The sequence below is a fragment of the Pelobates fuscus genome, chromosome 3, assembly GCF_036172605.1.
Source record: "Pelobates fuscus isolate aPelFus1 chromosome 3, aPelFus1.pri, whole genome shotgun sequence".
NCBI lineage: Eukaryota > Metazoa > Chordata > Amphibia > Anura > Pelobatidae > Pelobates > Pelobates fuscus.
The window spans coordinates 89,383,196-89,407,262 of NC_086319.1; the positions used below are offsets into that span (position 1 = coordinate 89,383,196).

The 24,067-nt window shown below is 38.9% G+C and overlaps 1 protein-coding gene across 3 annotated transcripts in view; it reads right to left on the reverse strand.

Moving 5' to 3' along the window:
- PPARGC1B (PPARG coactivator 1 beta) overlaps positions 1 to 24,067 on the reverse strand; it is a 91,247-nt gene that overhangs the window by 18,905 nt on the left and 48,275 nt on the right. For 2 of the 3 annotated variants that reach the window (XM_063447334.1, XM_063447335.1), the window contains exons 2-3: positions 5,600 to 5,767; positions 2,458 to 2,655 (exon numbers count right to left, since the gene is read on the reverse strand). In XM_063447334.1, the coding sequence (XP_063303404.1) occupies positions 2,458 to 2,655; positions 5,600 to 5,767 (366 nt within the window). The other variant, XM_063447336.1, reaches the window with a different exon arrangement.

The following is a 24,067-nucleotide window of genomic DNA, read 5'->3' on the forward strand; positions in this document are numbered from 1 at the left end:
AAAATTGAAAGTTTAATATACTGAAAATAAACTAAACTAAATTAGAAAACATATGGACGAGTGTATACACATGTTGTTTTTTTTTTACAAAGAAGGAACCAGCCGGAATACACCTCCATCCAATCACAAATAATATCTGCACAAAATATTTATTATCTAAATAGAAAATGGAATGTGTTTCAATTTGTCTACATTCAGTAAAGTACTCATTTGTGAACACCTGATAAATGAGCCTTATCATAAGACAATTTGTCAATGTTTTACTAGTGGGTAATATGAAATCATTTGGATGCACGGCTGACATGCTAGATGAGAAGTATAAATTAAAGGGAACCATTCTTTTGTGATATTAACAAAGGGGAAAAAAATGCTTGGATGAAAAAATGTGCACAAAGGGTGTATACATGGCCAACAAGCTATGTATACGCCATGTATACACCTTATTAACATAAAGCCTGCATTTGTAACAGTTGTTGTTTATCACTGCTCTAAAACAACTACCGTGCAATATGTATGTGGACAGACAGATATGGGCAGATGATAAATGCTGTGCTCATTGTAAATGAAATAATGTAAAGCTATATAGCCACTAGATCCCAAGAGATAGAAAAATGAGATAAAGGCACTCATGAGTCTTTCGAAAAAAAGGTCTTTCAAAAATATGTATTTATCTTTCCAATACAGACAGGTCAATGTGACAATCTCTAATCAGACTGAAAGACTGACCACTTATGTATGAGAAACCAACCCTAATTTATCATTTATTGTTCAAGTAGAGATTGTAGCCGTATTAGTCCAGTGATGTAGATGTAAAAAACAGATACAATTTGTATTTTGTAATACCTTTTTTATTGGACTAACAGAATTTTTTTTAATGACAAGCTTTCGTGAGAACCTTCATTTCTCAAGTTTCTCAAGCTTGTCATTAAAAAATTCTGTTAGTCCAATAAAAAAAGGTATTACAAGATACGAATTTTATCTGTTTTTTTTATAATTTATTGAAAGGCCTAAGAGTGCTCTACTTGTACTTCATTTTTACATCACGCATGTAAATATTGTGTGCGTGTGTGTTCATATCTACTTATGCACATGTATGTACAGACCTTATTAATGATATAAGTGTATGAATACTACATTATTTTTAATTCTAAATAAGTTAACTCATTAAGGACAGAATGTTATATTTTGCTATATCCCATCTTGATCCATAAAGATTCTATGCTCGCCTGCAATGCCCTGTTTATTTAGAATCTGTAGAACTATACAGCCTTGTTAAATGGATCATTCTATTCTGGAATAGTACCTTCAAACAGTGTTGGTCTTTAAGGGGTTAAAATTCATTAGGGATAAAATAGTTTAATCTGCCGTTTTTTATAGACCCAAAGTTGCAAAGGTGATGGGTATGGGTTATCTCAAAATATTTATTATAAAAATGTCATATCTATTCATTAATCAGGGTCTTAAAAAACACAATGGTTTCAAATATTTTGTGGTCAAAATTTCTAGTAAGGTTCTTTAAATCAAGCAAGTTTTCCTCTTTCTATAATGAAGTCATAATTCCCATGTAGCTATAAAAATGACATGTATTACGAATTTGACACAGACTCAAGAGTCTTTGTCAACTTTGTATACAGTTTGTATGGGCTGAATCTAGTATGTATTAACTATTACAAATACATGACTAAAAACATCTTTCTTACGATATCCCACAATCACACTGGCACACATCATTCAATGTCACTAAAAGAATGCCATGATCTTTGTAAAAATTGAACATGGCTATGGCAAAATACACATTACCACTAAATATATATAGAACTGATATAGAACATATATGATGGCTCTATAACCATCATATATGCATACACGAAATGCAATAAATAAAAACACACAGAATATATTGGATTTTATAAAATTCACCCTGATTTATATTAAAAGATCAGTATGTTATCTAATTCTTAAGCAGTGAATAATGCCTCTATTCTGGGATCCATGTTTGTGCAGGTTTCATATGTGTTAAACGTGGCCCTCAAGGGTCGCAATTAAGACAGCGTGTTAGGTTTTCTGTAATTAACACATAATTACACAATTAAAATTCTGTATATCTGGTTGGGAAAAGATCTCTCATCTGCACAGAACCCCACAACAAAGACATAGTATCTTTCCTTAAGAGGCAGAACCTACAGCTAGCAATGGAACTACGATAGCTTCTTGGGTTTATACGGCACTTCCTAAAGTGTCGCTGCGGAAGTGGTGCGGTTCCCCCCCTGAGAGAATCGCTGTGTGTCGGTTAAAGATAAATACACATTTACACATATAACATATGGATGAGATTTGTATAATTTTTTAAAGCCTTAAATGAAAAAATTCAGACCTTTGTTGCCTATCATACCCATGCAGGCGTCTATTCAGGGTTCTCATCCATTTCCACTTTAAACAGTAGGAAGTGGTTCTTACTATAGACAGCTTATCTTCATTTTCTGGACTCTTAGGGGATTCAGCTTGGAAGCTGGGTTTGGACAGAAGATCAGGTAAGGGGCAGAAGTCCCCATCTCCAGAGGATATGAAGGCAGACAAGCTGATATCATCCTCCTGCATATCATCCAATGTCTGTGTGAGGGCTTCCAGCAATGCCTCATTTTCACTGTCTATAATCTGAAGGTAGAAAAAAAATGCCATTAGACAAGTGAGGAGAAGACATTTTGATTTAATTCAAAACAAAGCTATTCATGGGCTGTTTAAAGGGATAATATAATCTACAGACTTCTACCTGATAGGCTGCATTCATAAAGTTTCCGCCTACATAGAATGCTGAAGGGTGACCTTCTAACCAATCGTGAGGTAGGAGGAATTACTGCTACCTCTTTTACAATATTTAATTAATTCTCAAAGAGTGGGAGTGGCCTATGACATAGGAAGAATGCTTATGATATGTACATACATGGTCATGCGAGTACGTACAAAACACCCAAATACCTGTAAGGCGTTTACGGTTATATTACTCCTATGCATAACCAGAACACCAGCAAATATGCAGAGAGGTAAATTATGTTTTGAGTATTCTGTAAAAACTGGAGTATACTTTTGTACTCAACAGCTGTAGCTTACACAGTGATTAACCATAGACAAATAACTGTACATGCTCCACCGAATCTCAATCTTTTGTTCGCCAATAGTTAATAGCATTGAGAAATGCACTACAAAGTATTTGGTCACACCTTTTAATTATACAATTCCAATGTATCAATCAGACCCATTGCCTCAGGTGCATAAAAATCAAGCCCCTACCCATGCAGTTTGCACTTACAAACAATCGTGAAAAAAAATGGGTTCGCTCAGTGAATTCAAGCTTGGTACTGTGATAGGATGTCACCTTTGCAATAAGTCAGTTCGTGAAATATCATCCCTGTTAGATATTTAATTGTCAACTGTAAGTGGTTTTATTGGCAAGTTGAAGTGTTCAGCAACTCAGCAGAAGATGTAGTAAATGCACAGAGCAGGGTTACCGAGTGCTGAGGCACACGATGAGTAAAAGTCACCAACGATCTGCTGATTCCATAGCTGAAGACTTCTAAATTTTCACTGACATTAATATCAGCACAAAAACAGGGAGCTTCACGGAAGTGATTACCATGGCCGAGCAGCTGCATTCAAACATCACATCACCAAGTACAATGCCATCAGGTGGTGTAAATCATGCTGCCACTGGACTCTGGAACAGTGGAAACATGTTCTGTGGAGTAACGAATCACGCTACTCTGTTTGACAGTCTAATGGGTGAGTCTGAGTCTTTTGGTGGATGCCAGGAGAACGTTACTTGACCAACTGCATTGTGCAAACTGTAAAGTTTGGTGGAGGAGAGATAATGATATGGGGCTGTGTTTTAAGAGTTAAGGTAGGCCCCTTACTTCAAGTGAAGGGAAATCTTAATGCTTCAGTATACCAAGACATTTTGGACAAAGCAAGGTCAATAAAGACATGGTTGGATGAGCTTGGTGTGGAAAAACCTGACTGGCCTGCACTTGACTCTCCTCCACCAAACTTTACAGTTTGCACAATGCAGTTGGTCAAGTAACGTTTTAACCCCTTCAGCGCCACGGGAGGGGGACCCTGAGGGTGAGGGTCCCCCAAAGATGACATACTGTCAGGAAAACGGGTTTGTTTTCCTGACACTATTGTGATCCTTTAAATGAAATGGAGTGTCAGACCTAATCCAGATCTACTGGATGAATGGGCAAATAACCCTACAAAAACTATCTAAACTCTTGTGGTAATCCTTCCCAGAAGATTTTAGAACTGCAAAAGGGTGCAAACTACAAATTAATGTCCATGTATTTAGAATGTGATGTCATAAAAGTCACTGTTGGTGTAATGGTCAGGTGCCCCAATTCTTTTGTCCATATAGTGTACCTAAATAGCACTAGAGTAAAATATTCACAGTGGGAAAAAAAAATCTCAGCAGGCTCGTGGCAATTTTATTAGCTGTTCACATGAGACATATTGTACTACACTGTGTTAGATCCTGAAATATTATCACTTAAAGCCGAAAAAGAAATAAACAGTACGCTTACATTTTATGTTTACTTCCCAAATCTTTCATGTTTATGATTCCCCAAACCCCCACTGGATGAGCTGCTGAAAGTTGACTCTGGGGTTAAGAGAACATCAAAATAGAATTGACTGATTATTCTGTGTAGAGGAAAAACAATGCTTCTGTCTGACTCCAGTACAATTTCATTTAAAACCTGAATTATTGTCCAGAAAGATGGCTTGTGTTAGGGACAGACTAGTGGTACCCAGGCTCCAAACTCCCTGCAGTCATTTGAAACCATTGCTACAGTCTATCAAATATTACAGATGTGCTATTTAAGGAACGGTCAACACAACAAAAAATAATATTAGTGGAGTACTGAGTAACTAAACTATAATTATATCTCCACTATTTTTAACCTAGACCAGGTATTTTAAAAACACACGTACTGAAGTCTGTATGTGTTTGCGTATATGTATATATATATATATATATATATAGAGAGAGAGAGAGAGAGAGAGAGAGAGAGAGAGAGAGAGAATGAATTGATGTGTAATATCTTTTTTTAATGGTTTCTCTAAGAGAAGATCAACGAGTCCTGACTTGCCCATCTTACAATGTGAGACCGTCTAAAAGTTCCCCCAATGTTTTTCGTATTGAATAAGACACCATAAGGACTATGTTGAGAACTCTTTTCAGCACATATCATGTGTCTGGACAGATTCATCATGTTTATTGTCAGAGTCAACCCCTGAACCAGAAATGTAAACGTAAACAGAGCGATGAGTACTAGAGCAAGGGTTTTTTTCTTTTAAAGGTTTTCTTTTGAAAGAAAACAATAAAACAAAAAAACATCACAACGAATTAAATGGGAATTTGTTACCAAATATGGCAAGAAAAAAAAATATGAAACACATGATACATTGAGATTTATTTAAAAAGATATATAAACGTTCACTGCTGTTTATTCATAACTCCTAATATATGTCCCCAGTAGACCTGAACCCAAATCAGGCTTCCAAGTAAAATGCTGAAATCCTAAACTAAAAAGAGAAGATCTGGACATACCTGGAACAGCTCGGAGTCGTCAGTGCTGTATTGGCTGGACTCGTTTTCAGAGTGATTATTACACCACTGCAACTCATTAAAGCAGCTGTTAGAGTCAAAATCACTTGCGTCCAACTGGGACAGATCAATCTCAGGGAAGTCCAGTGAAAGGTTCTCCTCTCCAGGCTCCTGGGAAGAAAAAAAAAAAAAGAAGAAAACATCAAATGATGAAAAATAAATAGCATATCCTATTAACAACATATCAGCCCCATTTTCCAATAAGTAACACACCTATCAAAACAGGAACAGTCAAAATGGTAGTTCTCTAGCTAAGCATTATGGGAGTCGCAGATCTGGTAAAATGGTTATTAAAGTATATGCATTCTATGTATTGTTTTCTGAGGCGGGTTGATATTCTTGCGCAAGAAAAAGGCCTAAGTGCCCTCTACAAATGTTACTTAGTGAGATTACAATTTCTTGTAAAAAATAGTTTTCTTTTACATTTATCATTGAATGCATCAAACTCCACCAGCCACACTTTGGATTAATTTTTCTAACCCCAACAATCGGTTTGGGATATCTATTATCAACAGTACAAGAATCATCCATAACTGTGGGCTCATTCACTCAACTGAAAACCTTAAACTAATTAAAAATGTCAGGCCAAAATAGCCAAGTTATTATTATTATTGCAATTTATATAGCGCCAACAGATTCCGTAGCGCTTTACAATATTAAGAAGGGGATTTAACTATAAATAGGACAATTACAAATAAACTTACAGGAACAATAGGTTGAAGAGGACCCTGCTCGATCGAGCTTACATTCTATAGGAGGTGGGGTGTAAAACACATTAGGACAGGAATTTGCAATCAAATAAGGTGGACTGCCCTTTAGGAGAGGGCAAGAGACAGGTATGTGAGGTATTGGTTAGTCTTGGAGGCCATAAGCTTTCCTAAAGAGATGGGTTTTAAGGCACTTCTTAAAAGATGCAAGACTAGGGGAGAGTCTGATGGCGGTAGGCAGGCTATTCCATAGGAAGGGAGCCGCCCGCGAGAAGTCCTGCAAGCGCGAGTTGGCCGTACGAGTGCGGACAACGGACAGGAGGTGGTCACGGGCAGATCGGAGAGACCGAGAAGGGACATACCTATGGATCTGTGAGGAGATATAAGAGGGGCTAGAGTTATTCAGTGCTTTATAGGTGTGAGTAAGTACCTTGAATTGACTCCTATAGCATACATGAAGCCAATGTAAGGACTGGCAGAGGTGTGAGGTGTGAGAGAAACGACTAGAGAGGAAAATCAGTCTAGCAGCAGCGTTCATTACGGACTGTAGGGGTGCAGTACGGCTTTTGGGAAGACCAATCAGGAGAGGGTTACAGTAATCCATGCGGGAAATTACTAGAGCATGGACAAGCTCCTTGGTAGTATCTGGTGCAAGAAAGGGGCGGATGCGGGCTATGTTTTTAAGATGAAATCTACAGGATTTGGCAACATGCTGGATGTGAGGCTCAAAGGTGAGACCAGAGTCAAGTATGACGCCAAGACAGCGCGCTTGCAAGGATGGACTGATGTTGGTACCACAAACTTGAAGGGAGAGCGAAAGAGGAGGATCAGTATTAGGAGGAGGAAAGACAAGGAGCTCAGTTTTTGAGAGATTGAGTTTCAGAAAGCGGGAGGACATCCAGTCAGAGATGGAAGAAAGGCAAGCAGTGACACGTTGCAGGACGGCAGGGGAGAGGTCCGGGGAGGAGAGATATAGCTGGGTGTCATCAGCGTACAGGTGGTAGTGGAATCCAAAAGAGGTAATAAGTTTGCCAAGAGAGGCAGTATAAAGAGAAAATAGAAGGGGACCAAGGACGGAGCCTTGGGGGACACCAACCGAGACAGGGCGAGGGGAGGAGGTATCATTAGAGAAGGAGACACTGAATGAGCGTTGGGAGAGATAAGAGGAAAACCACGAGAGGACAGAGTCACAGAGACCAAGCGATTGAAGAGTTTGAAGAAGGAGAGCATGATCAACGGTGTCAAAGGCCGCTGAGAGGTCAAGAAGAATTAATATGGAGTAGTGGCCTTTGGATTTAGCTGTGATTAGGTCGTTAGTGACTTTGATAAGGGCAGTCTCTGTAGAGTGGAGAGGGCGGAAGCCAGATTGAAGGGGGTCAAGGAGAGAGTTGGAATTGAGGAAATGAGACACACGGGTAAAGACAAGTCTTTCCAGAAGCTTTGAGGAAAAAGGGAGCAGGGATATGGGACGGTAGTTAGAGAGGGTGGATGGGTCGAGGGATGGTTTTTTTAGTATAGGCACTACAGTGGCATGTTTGAGGTCAGCAGGGACGATGCCAGAAGAGAGCGAGCAGTTGAAGATGTGTGTTAGAGAAGGGACGAGACAAGTGGAGAGAGATCTGATAAGGTGAGATGGGACAGGATCGAGGATATAAGTTGTTGTTATAGTATTTTAGGAGTAATTTTGGCCCACATTTTTCAATGAATTGATTTGTAAATAAACTCCTGTGTGTTGGAGATGATGTGCAGCCGGTGAGATCTGGTTAGCAACTGGTTATGTAGTTAGAGAAGGGTATTTTAAGCATCCCCATTTATTCAGCGTTTTTTCAGCTTAAAGTTTACCTAGCTCTGAAAAGCCATTTCTATTCTTGTCCTAATGAATGACTCCAGTAGATTAACACACTTTTGATCCTCTCACTGAATTAAACGCCTCTCTGACATCCGTCATTGACATTATAGGTGATGCTGTATCTTTTGGATTAGCACATTCGTAAAGTATCGCAAGTACCAGTGCTGAGTTTCACAAACTTAGAAGATACTTCAAGCCACTTATGTCCAGATCCTCTATGATATAAATAGTATATCTTAATTCTAATATGCATCTTGTCACGTTACAGAAAAGCAATAACAGTAATAATCTGTATTTATAATAGAATGATTTAGTTTCTATAGATCTATAGACTCTAAGCTCGTTTGAGCAGGGTCCTCTTCAACCTATTGTTCCTGTAAGTTTATTTGTAATTGTCCTATTTTATAGTTAAATCCCCTCTCATAATATTGTAAAGCGCTATGGAATCTGGTGGTGCTATATAAATGGCGATAATAATATTAATAATAATAATATTAAAATATAAAAATGTCCACGTGTTCAGTTCTGTCTTGTTACCATGCTAATTCTCCTTGTGGTGAACGATATTCACTAATGTCTATATTAATTTTACCAGTCAAGGACAGGTGTTGTACAGCGGGAATGTCTTCACTACAAAATGTTATCAGCGTACTAGAAGGCAACTCCTATCACCGTAAACTTTACATTTAATTCAATATTTTGCTTGATTTTTTTTTGATTTTTTTTAAAAACATTTGTAAAAAAAAAAAAAAATGCAAACATTTTCTATGATCCCCATTCAATCTAATGAAAAAATGCAGATATTTTCTTTGATCAATTTGTGCTTCGATAAGAATGTAAATCTGATTTAAAGCTGTGCTAAAAAAAAAAAAAAAAAAAAAAAATAATCATACATTTAGATGATCAATTTAAATTAGGTTTGTCGCTGCACATTAGATCACACCATGCAGGGCTCAGAAGACATGCTATTAGATCGATTAAATCTGATATTTAAATGAACAAATCCAACGCTCAGTTAAACATTACTGTCATTACCTTGATTAAACATTCATACCTGGGAATATACAGCACAGTGCCTTGCATATTCTGACAAAATTTAGAAGGGATATATTGTGCTAAGCCTGTCTATGTATCTATGCATCTACATGTCTATATAGAATTTTTTAATGACAAGAACCTCCCTTTCTCAAGTCTGAAGCATTTCTGAGCAAGACGACACATAGAATTCAAAGTTGAATTCAGGGGCTAAAGCTACATGAGTGCAGATAAGACACAGGTTTGATAGAAAATAGACAACATTCTTGCAGAGGGTCATAAATATCTTTCTGAAGATCAGAGTGAGGGGGGAGAGGGAGATTAAAAACAAGCAGACAGTGCAGAAGATGGTTCACTTTATACGTACACACACAATATATATATATATATATATATATATACACACACACAAAAACGCATAAACACCTATACATACATGCACATGAACTCATATACACAAATATAAGTGCGCAGTCACATATATAAGCATACATGCGTAAGCGTATGGGTCTATACGTAGTACTTTGTATAGTGATAGAATAAACATATCATTGGAATGAGTTTAAATGCTCATACATATGACAGAACATTACGATAATGTGGGGAGTGTTCATGTAAAGTGTTGGTAGTGGGACAGGAAACCCAAATCAATATTTAGTCCTCTATTCTTGCTGTTAAACAATTTGATCATTCTGGCTTCTAAGGTTTTTCTTTCTTGGGTATTTTTAAAACCCCCTTTCAGTACTTTGATTTTTAGGTCCTTCACTGAGTGGCCAGGCTGGGTAAAGTGGTGTCCCACAATACAATACAAACAGTATATACCTATAAATAAAGTATCTACCTGTACGTAACTAATACATTGTACAGTACACTGGCCACTGGTGAGACAGGATTCGCAAAAGTAATTTGCAAAGCTCAGAGTCCTGTACCTCTGTGACCTCTACCATCCAAAACAGGATTGTTAATTAATGATGTCAACCTACCTCAATGACACGATTGAAATTGAGACAAAAATGAAACTGCAGAGACACTATAGTCACCAGAACAACTACAGCTCAATGTCGTTTTTCCGGTGTCTACAGCCTGTCCCTGCAGGCTTTTTAATGTAAGCACTTTGCCTAGGAACACCTCTAGTTGCAGTCACTTAGATGGCCACTAGAGGTGCTACCTCCACGCACTGCATGGAGACAAAGAACGATCTCCATGGAGATCCACTGATTCAATGCATATCTATGAAGAGATAATGATTGACAGACAGATCTCCCTTTATTGTTCCTTTTTTGACATTCTATATAACAGAAAACATATAAGGATATGATATCACAACCTAAGGCAATTTATCTATAATAGTAGAATCTGGCGGGATAAGTAATATGTGCGTATAATTTACTGTTCTTTTGTTTAGATCAACAGGGATTTCATCAAAGTTACTTTCCATTACCTAAAAATATACAACCAGAGAGTATAAAGGAAGCGTTCTATATTACATGTTATAATCCTGATTTTAATGTAACAAAACACATGTATGTCAATACACAGAGCTTAACCATAAAGTGACAGACACTAGGCAGCTGCCCAGGGTTTAGACAGGGTCCCTAGAACCATTATATTGCTGGGCTCTATTCACCATAACTATGTGAATGTCAATCCGGTAGCCTGTTTAGGTCCCTCTTAATCCTTCTCAGACACCGGGTGAACATATTGTGTGGGATTAATAAGGAGTTCCCAAGACGAAAATGAAAATGACTTAATATAATTTCAAATAGTCAATTCCCTTTTGTTAGCATTCTACAGAGGACTTGTGCTGTGAGGACCCCTTATTAAAGAATCCACTGCTCTGAAGTGCTGTGACAGTTCAGTAAGAATACAAATGGGCTCTGGTGATTAGGAGATAAACATTAAAAAATATATATATATATATATATATATATATATTTTTTTTTTTTAAACATAATATAGTTGAGTTTTTTGGCCAATTAGCTACAGACATGCAAGCTTTAATTAATGCTTGGTGGTGAAATACACTCACTTAAATGGGCTTTATACTTTATGATGTAACTCTATATTTTGTGCTCGTATTACCCATTAAAACTGTAAATAATGCTATGAAACTGAGATTTTATTTTTCCTTATCAAACACAAAATTATTGTTTGCATCAGCAATGGATCACCTTGGCACCATAAATATTTGTGAAGTACATATTTCATTACACACACCTTTTCTACTATATTTTGAAGGTCAACAAATGTATTATTGTGTGTTAAAAAAAAAAAAAAAAAGATAAAATTATAAACATGTTTTTTAGAAAGTGTAAGCATCTTACGAAGGAGTCTTCAATTAGAAAATGTATGAAGTGCAAAGTGTTTACAGCATTCTTTGCACCTAAAACGAAAAAGGTGTCAGGAAATCTAATTATAGGCAAATTGACGGTTTCTCATTAACAGTGAGAAAACGTTAACGCAAATCTTCAATGAGAATTTGTATTAGTCATTTTTCCAACAGTGCCATAAATGCCACAAAAACTCAGGGCAAGAGGAAGGAAGGAAGAATGGATGGACATTGGCTAGTCTAATGCATTAAACTAGCTTCTACTACTCACAGATCTAGAAGGATGTCTAGAAGTGAGCTTTTTGCACCACATCCCTGCTCCCTCCTTTCTTGCAAAGCACAGAGATGGATAGAGTGTGTAGGACTCAGCTCTCTGCTCTGGGAACACAGCTAAATATATCTTTCTAATTACAGAAAGCAGCTGGTACCTACACTGGCTGTTTCCTCTTCAGTCTCACTGCCTGTTTGCATTACGTAAAGCAGGAGGTGTATGTGTAAAACAAGACTGGAGGATGCTTTATATTTTGAACTACCCAGAGCAGTGTGATTCTAGCTGCCAACAGAATCTTGACTAAATGAAACGAGTATAAAAAAGAAAAAAGAAAAGGAAACCATTTGGCTTGCATGCAGGCACTTGTACAATGCAATTCCAATTTTCTTCAGATAAAAAAAAAACAAAAAAACAGTAATTTGTGCATATTTTTACGACATGTAAATATACATATTATATTATTCCATTCTATAAGAAATGCCAATTGTACATAAATCTGTGTTGAGAACAGATAATCATATAACAAATTCAACCACTCTGCCTTTGTTATGATGATCAGAAAATGACAGTATATAAAGAGTTGTATTTGTGAATTGTGTGTCACATGTTTGGCATAAATAGCCAGAAGACAAATGTATCCACTGATGCATCTCCGTGGTAACACTGCAGTGTGTAGTTTCAATTCAGAGACAAAAATAAAAAATATATTTTAAAAACCCTGTAACTCAGTCAGTGATTGGCCACTAACGCTTGGCTAAGGGTCTTTTTAAAATATATTATTAAATACTAAAAAATGAATCCCCCCCAAAAAACAGACCTATTATTAAATATGTTTCTGACACATCCTGTAGTCTGTCCCAAAATATATGTTAATATCAACTAAAACATTATCTAATTAAATTCTCTTATGTATCTATATGTATCTATATATTATACATGCGTACATATATAGGTGTGTGTGTGTGATTTAGAATGTTTGAGCTCAGTAAACACCAATCAAATACTATGAACAAAGAACGCCAACACTGACATTTATAGATGCTAAACGATATGTATTTGTCACAGTTGTATGGACAGGGTTTCCACATTCAGGCATGTTAAAGGGACACTACCGGGTCTAAAGCACTTTAGTTAGCTCAAATGCTTTGCTTGTAAAAAGTGTTTCCTCTTTTTTTATGTTTATAATGTACACATTGTTGTTACACCCCCTGGCTGTCAGACAACTTGTCCTGTTACTTCCTTGTTTGGTTCGCCCAATTGAGCTAATCCTGCCTTGCAAAGACTTCCCACTGAGCTTCAATTGGGACAAAGACAGTTTGGGTGGGTTTAGAAGGGGGGGGTTTGCAATGACTGCTTTTAGATCTACCTCCAATGAAAATAAAATGTATAATTATATGCATGCATGTTTTGTTTGTGGGCATATGTACTTAACAAAGAGTTTTCTTTTTAACAATGGAGTACCCTTTTAATCTCTCTGCATCATTTGTATTGTACAGTGTCTTCAAATAATGGATAAATGAGGATAACCCTGGGTTGCTCGACTTTGATGAGCTCTGAGGATTAAATATTGGACTCTGGTTGTCTATTACCTGTGTAATAATATTACAGTTTCACGAGTGTATCAGAATGTAAGGTTTTACACTTGGATACACTTTATTTTACAGTTTCACGAGTGTATCAAGTACGCGCAAGCATATTCCTTTGTACGCTGATGAGGTTGTTACTATGCATCTCAAACTGTAAAAAAAAAAACAACTCTTTATTGACAAACAATTCAAGTAATTGCTTATGTAGTTTTCAGTGACGTGAGTAGACTTTAAAAAATTCTGATGGTGTAAGCGAAAGGAAACAAACGCAATTATAGACTTCTGGTAGCTGGCTAGCTGGCTATTATCTGCCAGGTTCCCAAAGATTTTAATTATTCCCCCTGCATTCAATGCATGTAGTAACAAACAGGCACAGTGACTGGAAACTCAAACATGTCACAAACACGTGTGCGTAAGCACACAAAATAACCAATCAAAGTGCAGCTCTCTGCAAATAGCACTGCCGTCTAATGTCCTAAAGCGTCTCTTGCAAAAGCAAAGGTTTTACGGTTACTGCAGGCAAGCGATTGTTCCCATGCGAGGCGAATAAGCTGCAGTGCTAAAAATAAGACACAGTTGGGTATATCTACTTAACAGTGAATTGTGATGAGCTGACAACATAGTTCAAAATGTAGGCATTATCAATAAAACAAGGGGGAGGAGGGGGGGGGGGGAGAAATCCACTGTTTAGTAAGTAAACCACTATGTGCAAACATAATCATTAAAGCCACTGCAACAAACGTACTTAGAAGTTTCACGTTTTTTTTTGTTTTTTTTTATTCCTTACAAGTGTCACCCACTCAGTTTAATTATACCCCTTAATATAGACGGCTAAATATAGCACCGTTACCTGTCTTTAAAACCCGTGACTAAAATTTCGCGTTCGCTTATCAATTGTAAAGCAGCCTGCACTTAAGATAAAGGATCTTACGAACATTAAATGGAAATTGTGAATGCATATACACACACTGAGTGACTCCAAGCCGGAGACATTTTGTATCTTTTAGGAATTAAATGCATAATGCAAGGACAGAATACTGTCTGCATCCGACATCAGTAAATCGTGCCAGAACAGCATTGTGCAAATATCTGAGAATTAGTGTTATTCCCACTGAAACCAAGGATTAATAAAACACGTACAAATACAGACATAGCGGAGAGCTAACTTTTCAAGTCAGGGTGACTGAAATGTAATCGGTATTAATTAGATTAAAATAACTTCCATGATTAAAGGCCTGTAATGCATGATGTTATTGTGTAGAAGACGTAGAACAATGTAAACATTCATACCAGTCGTTCATAAGACTTGGGTCAGGACCCAGAATTGGGTATCCTTTTATTGTGCTTTAAGAAACTGTATACCGGAAATTGCTTATGGTAGCACAATGCATTCCCTGGTGCTTAGGAGATCCCATTTGCCACTGGAAAGATGTCCTGCAGAATTCATCTAAGCATATATTATATTCCTCTCAAAAAGTAGGTCACAGAGCTAATTTTACAATTGAAGAATGGGTCATCAAGCTAATGAAATGTGCGTTTTGGGTCCCTGACTGGTTTCTAGATCTCCTCGCATTTCGCTCCTTCGGTGTTCCTGCACCATTGCATGATTCTGTTCGGCATGTTTTTGCTCATGCCTGTTTTAACAAGTTAAAGGAACACAATTGCGTTAGGAATACACAGTTGTATTCCTAACGCTATAGTGTTCTGGTGGTCATTTAGATCCCCAGCATCCCCAGTTACTTACCCTTTTCTCTCTTCCAGCGCTGGATTCCGCACTGCTATCCTGCCTCCTTGACTGAGATTATCGAGATCGATGAGCTCAGCCAATCCAATTCTTATTAAGTATTACTGAGTATTGGGAGGCTAGTGCGCATGCGCGACAAAACACCATGCTGCACCAATCAGATTATCTCTAGCGATTCTACTAGCTGTGCAAGTGTATTTTTTTTCTGGAATCCAGTGACAGAATATATTACATTCATTTATTATTCAAAAATTCTACAAGCCGTAAGACCATATTCGTTTTTCTACTATTCTACGGGTTTGTCAAGATTGAGAGACCAACCAGTTATAGTGCTGAATGTCTGATCTGGAGAGGTCTCTTTTACTGCATTATTAAAGTCTACAAGACAGGCTTTTTTCTCACTTTTTTGCCACTCACAGTGATAGCAGCAGGTTCTACATAGTTGTCTAAATGATATGTTGAGGTCAGTGGTTATTTTGCTGTAACACCACAGCATGGTTAATGATAGGGTTGGCTGTTTAGAGATCTCAGTGAACTTCGAGTTCCAGAAGAACATAACATAAAAGGGCTCGAGGTAACTTGTTTGATTTGCGCAGTTTCCTGCAGTAATAAGCAGCGTACTTGATTTTGCACAAACTAAAGGTTTTAAGATAGTGCACCGGTTAGGACAGTGTGATTTTAATCAATTGATTAGCTGGATCTAACAATGCTTCTGCCATGTACGGAAAGGTTTGCTGTAATCGTAAAATAATCACTGCGGAAACAAATTCAGGAATACTGTGGGCGATGACAAGTAAACACAGGACGTCATGGCAAAAATGAAAAAGGACTTCGGTAAATAAAATTAGGAATTATTCAGTGGCATATAAAGACTGTGGTGGATGCCGTTTTAAGTGCCTGGTGCCTCCCAGCACTTATTCTTTGAGGTCAGGAAGTTGAGGGTTGTGGGTGGTTTATATCAGGGTTAGGCAACCTTCGGCTCTCCAGATGTTGTGGACTACGTCTCCCATAATGCTCTTATAGTCATTATGCTGCCATAGTATTAGGTGAGATGTAGTCCACAACATCTGGAATGTCGAAGGTTGCCTACACCTTGTCTACAGGGGAGTTAGAAACGTGTGCATTAGTGCAGTACATCTCTTTCTCTTACTTGCCTTTTCCTCATTGTAGTACTACGGTCTTCTTTCTACAGCAAGATAAAATGCCATTCCCATATGTGCTTTGTATAACAGAAAGTGCCCAAAAGGAGACAGTGTAGATGTGGGTCCTATTTTACAGAACAGCTAATACAGCTGAACAGATACTAGATATGAACTGATTTATAATAATAATTATCATTATTATTACTATTTCTAAAGGGCCAAACAAAATTCTGCAGCATGTTACAATAGGTGGTCTAACAGACAAGTATTTGCAACAAAATGAGTTGAACGCAGGAACAGAGGGTGTTGAGGGCCCTGCTCATAGGAGGCTTCAATGAGAATTGGGTTCTGCAGAAAAATGAAGCATGTACTGTCAGCAACACTGAGTTCCACCCAGGATCAGCAGCATTCTGCATCTCACTATGGAGTGTCCTCGGCTCTCAGAGGCCCTAGAGCAGTGATGGCGAACCTATGGTACGCATGCCACAGCTGGCACGCCGAGCCCTCTCTATGGACACACGGCCATAGGTCGCCGGTAGGATGCCCAGCGGTGTATTCTCCTCGAGGCTAACAAGGCATTTGCCTTGGGCGGCACTGCCTTGTTAGCCTCATGTCCTGGGGTACCCAAGAGCTGGCTTGATTTGCAGTCAGGCGGTGAGGGAAAGCTGTAGCCTTAGCTCTAACTGCTCAGCTCCTGCGCGTGCTGCTTAGTGATGCTGGTAGCAAGAATATGACGTCAGACCGGCTCCTGGCATCACTCAGCGGCGCACGAGGGAGCTGAACAGTAAGATCCTAGCTCCCTCGCTGCCTACTCTGCCAGTTCGCCCACTGCCTGCCTCTTCAGCAGCACAAGCAGCCCCTGCAGCCCCACTGGACCCCAGGTGAAGAATCCGGTTCTCCCACGGAGGCTGGGTTGAGTTAAATTAAAAAATATATATATATATATATATATAATAGTAATGTGTGAGTGTTGGGGGAAATGTGTATAAGTGTGTGTCTGTCAGTTAATGTGTGTGTGTATGTATGTCAGTGTGTGTGTGTCTGTGAGTGTGTGTGTGTCAGTCAGTCACTCACTCTGTGTCTTTCAGTGAGTGTGTGTGTGTGAGTGTCAGTGTGTATATGTGAGTGTGTGTGTGTGTGTGTGTGTGTGTATCTGTGAGTGTCTGTATCTGAGTGTCAGTGTGTATAATTGCCGTGTTGGCACTTTGAGGAAAAAAAGTTGGTTTATATTGCAGTTTGGGCACTCGGGCTCAAAAATGTTCGCCATCACTGCCCTAGAGAGTCCAAACACAAAATCATTCATTTACATGGGTGAAGATCTGAAAATGTAGGGGATAATTCAGGGATTAATATAAAATCCCAATCTGCAAAAAGTCTATTTCTGATCATAAGTCGTGTTTTAATGTGCTAAGCATTAACCAACATTGGCGCAGTGTCCCACTTCCCCGGGGACAGGGTACGTTCCAGCTAATGGGGTGCATTTTGCTTCACACCAAACTTTTAATCTTTAGATATCCATTTTTTTTTTTATGCTGACTGTTTTTTCCGTTCTCAAACAAAATCCCTTTGAAAGCATATCCTAGTTTGTAATGAACTTTGTCCCAGTTTCCTTAGAGACTAGCACACAGTCTACCAGCTCACAGAGGGTTTGAAGCAATGATAAACTGATTACGACTGGGCTATGGGCCAATAAAAGACGCTGGGATAGGCAGCCTGAAGCTCAGTGGGTTATGACTCCAACCACTCACAGCCATCTAGCAGCAGTCGATCAATATTATAGAGCTGCCTGTCAGCAACAAAATCATTTGTTTTTAGTTTGGGGAGATTTTGCTTTTTACAAAGTACAATGGATGCAGGGGGCAGATATTCATTAGTCAATTAGTAAATAGCAAAATCACATACATTTTGATGTTCCTTACGGCTTGTTTTGATTGGTTTTCAACTTGACACCTAGACAGTTATTAAGTCTACACGCTCAACACCTTTAATGACCAAATTTGACACTTTGCCGTCATCACATCTGGGTCCCTGAATATATAATGGCAGCATGGAATGATTATCTGATTTAGTATCACAATCTCTATACAGTCCTTAAATAGCCCAAAATTTGGGTTTTTCCAGTTTGAAAAGTGGTTCTTAAAACAGATTATGATGACATGGGTCATCAAGAGTACTTAAGGGGTTAAACAACTATTGCATGCCCAGGCCCATTGTTTAATTATTTATTATACACTTTGATGTAGCAGGTAAAAGCCAATATAAAGAGATTGTGTATCTCTGATGTCTCTTAATCCTCTGACCTTACATTGTTTGCCAAGGTAACATTGATTGCAGGATGACGGTTTAGCACAGACAATGAAAGAAGACAGCGGCCATTCATGTGACTGTCAGTGTCAGGGGTGGAATGAGATTTTCTGAACTGGATAGACTCCCAAACCCAGAGAGTGATGGAACAGATACTAAGTAAAATGAGATTCTGCAGACTGCAGAACTAACCCATTCCTAATGCTGGTCAATGCACACACTACATTAAAGGGACACTGTAGGCACCCAGACCACTTCAGCTCATTGAAGTGGTCTGGGTGCAAACTCCCTTCACCCTTAACCCAGAGCATGTAATTATTGTAGTTTTTATAGCTGCTTGATCCAAGGATAAATCTGACTGCCATTCTGGGGTCAAGAAGGAATTTTTTTTCCTAGTTTGTTGCAAAATTGCAACAAACTGTTTTTTGGGTTTTTTTGCCTTCTTTTGGATCAACAGCAAAAACAAATGTGAGGAAGGCTGTACATGATGGACATCTCTTTTCAGCTATGTATCTATGTAACTCCTATTCTAGTGGCTGTCTACCAGTTATTAGCCCCTTCTGCACCATGAGAGAGAGGCGGGGGGAATAAGGTATGCTATAAATACTCAGCAAGCTAGCGTGAATATGTTGCTTTTCTTTACAGATATGGATTTTTGTCAGAGAAGCTGCATCTTGTCTCTAATGTTGCAATGCTTATCTAAGTTTTAATTTCTAGGGTGGCATTTATGCCTAAAAATCTTGTCCATCTTTTTGAAGTAGTTTTGGTGTTTAGCCCTTCCCGGCTTTAAATGTCTCTTTGATAAGGCATAAGGAGATGATAATGTGACTAGTTCTAGGTTAAAAGTAGCTGGTCCAAAATCATCTTAACAAGTGCCAGTGCAAATTTTTAGCAAAGCTTTCTGTGATATACAGACTGTGTGTATAATAATCTCTTAAAAAAAGAAGCATAAAGAATAGAGGCTGGCAAATCATCAATATCTGCATGATCTATAGCTGTGCAGTCCCAGGGATGGTTTTGTAAAAGCCTGGTTAATGCAGCCTACAAACCATCTGCTTGGCTTTAAAGCTTAAAAAATGTCCATATTACAAGCCAGGGCCCTCATTAAAGGGATGGGGAATGCAAGAGCTTTATGGTGATTCCTCATCATGCAGTCACTTGATACAGCGCAGAATAATGTAGATGGGTTTACACAAGGGCAGATTGCCGTTAGCTCACAAGTGATTTGCACGAGCTTCACCTATTAAGCCAAGGGCAAGACGTCAATAACTCTCTGACTGCCAAACAATGAACTGCACACTCACGTAAACTGTGGGCTTTTTAAAAGGTATAAAGTTCTATTCTCAAAAATAAATATGCTACATTGTAGTAAGCCAAACATTTGTATATTCCGAACTAGGGCTTGTACAAAAATGAGAAAAGGTTAGGATATTGCTCGCTGTGACTTTTATTCTCATCAGAAAGTATATTTAAGAATGTGGAAATAGAGATATTTCATAAAATAGTTAACAGATGGGCTTAACCCTCTAAGTCAAAATTAATCTGGTTAGGGGAGGGAAGTCCGGACAAAAGAATATAGTTAACTAATGACTCATGACTACTTCACTAATGAGGAAGATATATCAATGTTGGCTAACGCTACCACTGTGGAATAATGAAAGCTGAATAATTTACATTTGGACAGACCTTTTTTTTTTTTTACCAGGTGTTGACAGCAGTTTGTTTAATTTAAAAAGCTGCTAAACCTATTCAAGCCAATAAAAAAAACACACACACACACACACACACAAACCCTGCACATAGTGAGATATTTGCATTTGTGTGCCAGCGGCTAGATACACCCAGAGCACATGTAACAGGACACTATTCTGGACTCTCAAATGTCAATTCTGTACAAAAAATATGCCTGTCGTCAGTAATGGTAGTCAGCAGTGGTAGTGAACATAATTACCTTCTTTCCCCTCCCTGGGTGCACTGCCCTCTCTCCCTTCCTTCATTGCAGAAATCTATATTAAAATATCCTCCCTCCCCTTGCCGGCCCCGAGTGTGTGCATGCGCTCTGAGCCGGTGAAAAAGTCCAATCAAGTGTTTCTCTACAAGATGCATTTGACTGGACCACAGATTGGAAGGGAGAATGTCAAATGGAGCGGGGAAGAACCTAAATGTACGTTTTATATAATAATGAGCGATTTAAACAGAAATAAGGGTGAGGCAAAGTAAGTGGTGCTCAATAGGACATAAACACTCTAAATAAACAAGTTTGTAACAAAAAGGGTTACAGTAACTGTTTTCATCAAGCAATTTCAATTATAATTACAGTGGACTACCCAAATTGATTGTGTATCAGCATTCACCCTTATGCAATAATTGTAAGGTAAACACAGTTTATAGTGTGCATCCGTCTTCCCATAATCCTGTGCATTCATGAGAGGCATTGTGGGATGCCACACTATTAGGATTATTCACTTAAAGTGAGAATTGTTGAGACTCAAATTAATTCAGAGTGGGGGGGGGGGCCTGCCGCCGAGCCGGATGGAAGTGTGGCACCTTGGCTCCGCTATGAAAATAGCAAAATCAGGCAAAAACATACCTTTTTTTTCCCCGAAAAAATGATCAACAGCCACATGAAGGCACAGGGGACACAAGCAAACACCCTGGAGGTCAATATCAGCCCCTGTCCTGCCGGCAAAGCGGACTGCTGGGCACCTCAGATTGAGCCCTGTCGTGAGGCTCTGGCAGGAGAGGCGGCCGATCTCCTGTGCTTGGTCCGGCGGGACCTCTCGCAAGCCTACTGAGGGCCCCGTTCTCCCCCCCCCGGGGGGGTTATCCCGGACCCCACCGGAGAGGCGGTGTCCGCTTCTACCATCTGAGCGGCGACACGATCACATAAGCACCGCGTGGCAAAATCCAAAATGGCCACCGCGTTCATTGCAAGCCGAGATCAAGCTCCTAAATACAAAAATCGGAAGCTACAACTCTCTGTGATACTGGCGGACCAAAGGGGACTTTACCAGGACTCTCACTCTGCCCACACTGAGAGGAGCAGTGATCGCGGCACACAGGCATTATCCTGCACCCAAGGCTCATACTGTCAAATGACACGAACGCACCCCTGACCGGCAAGCACCGAAACGGTCAAGCACCCAGAGGGAAAAATAAGGGACTTAAAGATGGTGACCAGGACGACAGCCGACCCAGCGCAGCTACAGGAGAAACTGCAGCTGCTAACTCTGTATAAGGACAGCCCAGCAGAGAACTGTATTTTCTTTAGCATATGATCTTAACACAGTTGCTCTACTCACATAGTTTCAAAATGTCTAAACCTAAATGTATGCTTTACCCGGCAAGCCCAGTGACTCGCTGCCCCCCGGTGGTTAATTTCAAGCAGTGTGGAGAAATCTACACCCGATATTAGTTTCCATAGCCTATAATTTACCAATCGTATACTTTTGTAATTACTACTCAACTAAGCATGACCAGCTCAGATATAATTGTTTTCTATACTTCTAGCTAGCGACTAACATACATAGGAAAAATCCCACTGTAATTAATGCTGAAAAGTATTCATCATATTTTATAAAAATGTGCATTGACATAATAGCCATGTTTTAAATGTCTACTGAAAAATGTGAACGTGAGCTGTTGTGGCTAAGTTTACAACGATGTTAACCATATGCACGCAAAAATAAAGAATTCCAAAAAAATTAATTCAGAGTGATTTTCAAATAAGGCCAATATAGCTTAACTGGTAGCGTAAAACTAAAGATATTTAGTTTTAATTTTGAAATTTCCTTTGAATTCGTAACAATTCTCACTTTTCATGAATACTCCTAAATTAATTTTGGGGTAGGAAGACCTGTTCACATCTACACTCTCAGTCATGAATAACCAACAGCAAGCTTCAGATAAGTAGAATTCTAACCTATATATGTGTTGGCATGTTTGCTAGCACTGATTCAATTATAGCACAAAAGTGAAGATGACCTTTTATAAATGGCAGATCATTTTATGAGGAGCCATGGCTCCAAGGCTTCTGAGAATTGGTTTATATTGACACTAATCTATTTTACGATAGAAAGGAAATTATAATGTTTTATTATTCTAATGACACTTTGAAGCTCAGCCATGACAAACACATATGAGTTTACAGAAGATCTATTTTAGCATAGAGGAGTGGACACAATGCTTCTCAATCTCTCTGGAAAACTGAAAAAGATTTTTCCAAGGATAATCAAGAGAGCAAACACAGGATGACTGGGATAAAGGTAACATATAAGGTTAGGAACACGCTGGGCCATGAACTGGGGGTGAAGAGGCTGGGTGTGGGTAGCTGAAAGTAATGAGTTCTGCAAGCAGGCAACGTCTATAGAGCGTCCCTTCCTATTTAAAGGGCTGGAACTTAACATGATGTTGCCTGAATTGGCTCTATGCACCTTTAAAAATTAAACTCCATTTGTCACAGTGTAGAGACCTATTCAAATATGGCGGCAGGTGCCTCAGTACTGCAGCATGATAGGATGGGAACTGGGGAGACAGGATTGCACGTATAAGTAAATTTATATATGTGTGATCTTGTGTTTATGCATGAATGTTTGTATATATGAAAATGAGAATATTGCGAAGCTAGACAAAGATGCCAGGTGGAGGAGAACAGAGGACTTTACTCTGATCCCCTTCTGGTTCTGATTTCCTACCCACTGACATTATGGTATGACACTGTGGCATCACAAGGTGGTATTTAATTGAAAATATTCCTAGAAGTAAGATGACCTAACCATTTCTAATACTTGTCATTGGAATGCTTTAGTCCAGTGTTTATCAATGTATCGTAGACCCTGCAGGTGTAAAAAAAAAAAATGTAAAAAAAAAATCCCCCTGCCTCGGGAAAGTAACTTCTGTTGGTTTAAATTTCGAATGAAACGTGTAGCGTGTGTATTCTTCGTGATCTTCCCGCACTGCTCCCTCACTAGCGGCTTAGTGCTGCCGGAGTGATGTCATAACCTGGCTCCCAGCAGGGGGCGCAAAGTAGTAGTGCTGGAAGAGCACGAAGAGTGATGCTCCCTCGCCACCTCAGCCTTGGTTCTCCCACAGTCGTCCACCTCCTGGGGAAAGCTAAGATTGCCATCCGGCCAGCTCTTGGCGTACTCCCTGCCTGTGGTGCACATACCATGGGTTGAGAAACTAGACTTTGCTCCATTTATTTGATAGCATGCATTAATGTGTATTTTGTCACTGTGTTACACTTGGCTTTCTGCTTTTCTTAAGAAATCCGGTTATACTGGACTATGCACTAGGGAGAGGCCAAATGCAACAGTAACTATGTATCAAAACAGCCTACCACACAGGCCATTCAACCCAACCATACAGTAGTAGATTGGAGATCTATAATAAACATAATAAAAACACTTTTTAACATCTATCAATTTTCACAATTATTCTATTCA